This window comes from Microcebus murinus, unplaced genomic scaffold (assembly GCF_040939455.1).
Source record: "Microcebus murinus isolate Inina unplaced genomic scaffold, M.murinus_Inina_mat1.0 scaf004_hap2_Mmur4.0, whole genome shotgun sequence".
In the NCBI taxonomy this organism is placed as follows: Eukaryota; Metazoa; Chordata; class Mammalia; order Primates; family Cheirogaleidae; genus Microcebus; species Microcebus murinus.
The window spans coordinates 761,409-765,077 of record NW_027438950.1 but is presented as its reverse complement, the minus strand read 5'-3'; the positions used below and the strand labels follow the sequence as shown (position 1 = coordinate 765,077).

At 33.1% G+C, this 3,669-nt stretch overlaps 1 protein-coding gene across 1 annotated transcript; it reads left to right on the top strand.

Moving 5' to 3' along the window:
• Window positions 1-383: 383 nt before the first annotated feature.
• Window positions 384-1,789, top strand: LOC142866377 (uncharacterized). Its single transcript, XM_075999749.1, is given in 2 exon segments — window positions 384-1,751; window positions 1,754-1,789. Coding segments are annotated over 2 exon segments (1,404 nt in total).
• Window positions 1,790-3,669: the final 1,880 nt, after the last annotated feature.

Sequence of the window (3,669 nt, the reverse complement as noted above, 5' to 3'; positions counted from 1 at the left end):
CTACTAAAGTGACAACTCAGTCTCAGCATGGAGGAAGGGCTTTGGTGGGTAAATGCAACAAAGTTTCCTTCCCCTTTCGTGTAGTTCCTGGTGTTTTTTTCTCATCTATGAACAATTAGCAGTTATAATTTCTAAAAGAATCATGGTTGTAATTATATTATTAAGTTCATACATCTATGATGGAAGTAAGGCCATGGTATTCTATTGTGCTTTCTTTCTAATGTACTTTATATAGTTTTATATATTCAAATTTTTAAGTATATTCACCAGAGTCTGCTTAGTGAGATACTTTGTTATTTTCATCACTTTCAGAACTCTCTTCCCATTGCAACAAAGACCTGTTGCCTGAGCAGGGTATAAAAGACCCCTTTCAGAAATCAATAATGAGATTATATGGAAGAAATGGCCTTGAAAATATACACTTAAGAAGAGACTGGGAGTGTGTGGGTGAGTATAAGAGGCAGAAAGCATGTTATGATGGTCTTACCCAATGTTTGTCAACTTGCCACAGAAAATTATTCAAATGTTATAAATGTATAAATGTCTTTAGCAAATCATCACATCTAAATAGACACAAGAAAAGACATACTGGAGAGAAATGTTTCAAACTTAATGAAAGTGGCAAAACTTATAACCACAGCTCTAATGTTTCTGGACATAGAAAAAATCATACTAGAGAGAAATTCTACAAGTGTGAAGAATGTGGAAAACCCTTCAACTGTTGCTCAAAACTTACTATACATAGGAGAATTCACACTGGAGAGAAACCCTACAAGTGTGAAGAATGTGGCAAAGCCTTTATGTGTTGCACAAAACTTACTCTACATAAAAAAATTCATATGGGAGAGAAACCATACAAATGTGAAGAATGTGGCAAAGCCTTTACCCAGTTCACATCCCTTACTCAACATAAAAGAATTCATACTGGAGAGAAACCCTACAAATGTGAAGAATGTGGCAAAGCCTTTAACCAGTCCTCAGACCTTACTCGACATAAAAGAATCCATACTGGAGAGAAACCCTACAAATGTGAAGAATATGGAAAAGCCTTTAGCCTGTGCACAAACCTTATTCAACATAAAACAATCCATACTGGAGAGAAATCCTACATATGTGAAGAATGTGGAAAAGCCTTTACCCTGTGCACAAACCTTACTCGACATAAAAGAATTCATACTGGAGAGAAACCCTACAAATGTGAAGAATGTGGCAAAGCCTTTAACCAGTCCTCAGTCCTTACTCTACATAAAAGAATCCATACTGGAGAAAAACCCTACAAATGTGAAGAATGTGGCAAAGCCTTTAACCAGTCCTCAGTCCTTACTCTACATAAAAGAATCCATACTGGAGAAAAACCCTACAAATGTGAAGAATGTGGAAAAGCCTTTAGCCTGTGCACAAACCTTACTCGACATAAAAGAATCCATACTGGAGAGAAACCCTACAAATGTGAAGAATGTGGAAAAGCCTTTACCCTGTGCACAAACCTTACTCGACATAAAAGAATTCATACTGGAGAGAAACCTTACAAATGTGAAGAATGTGGCAAAGCCTTTAACCAGTCCTCAGTCCTTACTCTACATAAAAGAATCCATACTGGAGAGAAACCCTACAAATGTGAAGAATGTGGCAAAACTTTTACCCGCTGCACACACCTTACTCAACATAAAAGAAATCATACAGGAGAAAAACCCTACAAATGTGAGGAATGTGGTAAATCCTTTACCCAGGTCACACACTTTTCTCGACATAAAAGAATTCATACTGGAGAGAAACCCTACAAAGGTGAAATATGTGGCAAAGCCTTTAACCAGTCCTCAGTCCTTACTCGACATAAAAGAATCCATACTGGAGGAAAACCCGACAAATGTGAAGAATGTGGCAAGGCCTTTAGCCTGTGCACAAACCTTACTCAACATAAAAGAATCCATACTAGAGAGAAACTCTAAAAATGTGTAGAATGTGGTAAAGCCATTATCCTGTTCAGAGACCTCACTCAACATAAATGAATCCATACAGGAGAGAAAATATACAAATGTGAGGAATGTGGCAAAGCATTTTCCCAGTGCTCACACATTAATCTACATAAAAGAATTCATATCAGAGAAAAATTCTATGAATGTGAAAATTGTGACATAGTCTTTAATAACTGTTTACATCTTATTCCACATCAAAGAAATCAGACTAGATAAGAGTGATATAAATGTAATGAGTATATAAGTGCTTTACCAAAGGATTAGCCTTAAAATGCACAACGGTACTTATACTTAAAGCAAAACTAATAATATAGACTACTGACAATACCATTAGTTATAACAGATCTTATCTGACATGGGAGAACTTACACTGAAAATAATGCTCCAATATTTTCTCAAATATTGCTCTTCATCACAAAAATTTTAAGGAATAGAAACCTTACAAATATAATGAATGTCAAAAAATATTTATGCAAAAGATATACCTTAGAGAACAATGAACAATTGATACTTAAAATACTTTAATAAATTTCAGAATGCAATTAATCTAGAATCAAGTCTAAACATATATCAGAGGACTCACAGTGCAATACACTAATGCACTAACACATTCACTCATTTCTTTAAACCAGGTTGTTGATTATAGAGAACCACCCAGTTAAAATAGTTAGTTGATTTAATTGTATGTCAGCTTTAAAAAAGAGAGAGATTTTGTGAGAGTTATAATTCCATGTAAAATATACTTTCTGGTCCGTGTGGGGTGAAAATGTAATAAAGTATAAATTTTTGCTATTTTTTGCAAGCAAGTACTGATATTATTCAACTTTAAATACCGTAGTTGGTATGCTTTCATTCTTAGTGTGTATGTGAATGTGTGTTTAATGATAGCTACATCACATTTAATAGAATTCTTTTGTATTAAGCAGGCATTATTCATGTACGTTTCCATGGAAAATTAAAAACACTGAAATGTAAGATTTATGAAATGGATAGGTACTAAGGATTTTTCTTTTTTTTTTCTTTTTTTTTGATTTTTCTTATAATAAACAGTATTTTAAGGGATATATGATATAAGTACACAAACTAATATTCTTCTCATTATAATCAGAATGTAAAAATTACAATATTAAAAATAACTTGTTTTACTACTGCACGTTACGATAATAAAATAGAATGTAATTTGGAATATTTTTAGATTACATGTAAACTTAATTTGTTTCATTAAATTAAAAATGCTTTTACTGTTTCCAACATGTTGTAGATTGAATAAAGTGTTATTATGCCACCAACATTAACGTAGCCCATGTTACTCAAAGTTGGAGGAAATCGATTGTAAAAATGTACTGTCAGGCTTCACAATACAAAGACCTAATTTGTGATCCATTTTATCAGTGGCTGTACTTTAAAGAGCAAGGTTCCCAAAGCTTTTTTTCATTACGTTTGTAATTACATTGTTACTGTAATGCTTATAATAAAGATTTTGCACTTAATGAAAGCCATACATTTCTGAACACAGAATGACTAGATGTTACATTCTATACTGCAGTTTTCTTTCAACATGCAACCTGCCTGGCCAGTGAAACAGAAATAAGCATATTTTTTATTTATATTGAATCAGATATACAAATACATCATGGTTAAGTTGAACTATAGTTGTAGTATATTTACAGACTAAGGAATTATATTTGTGTTT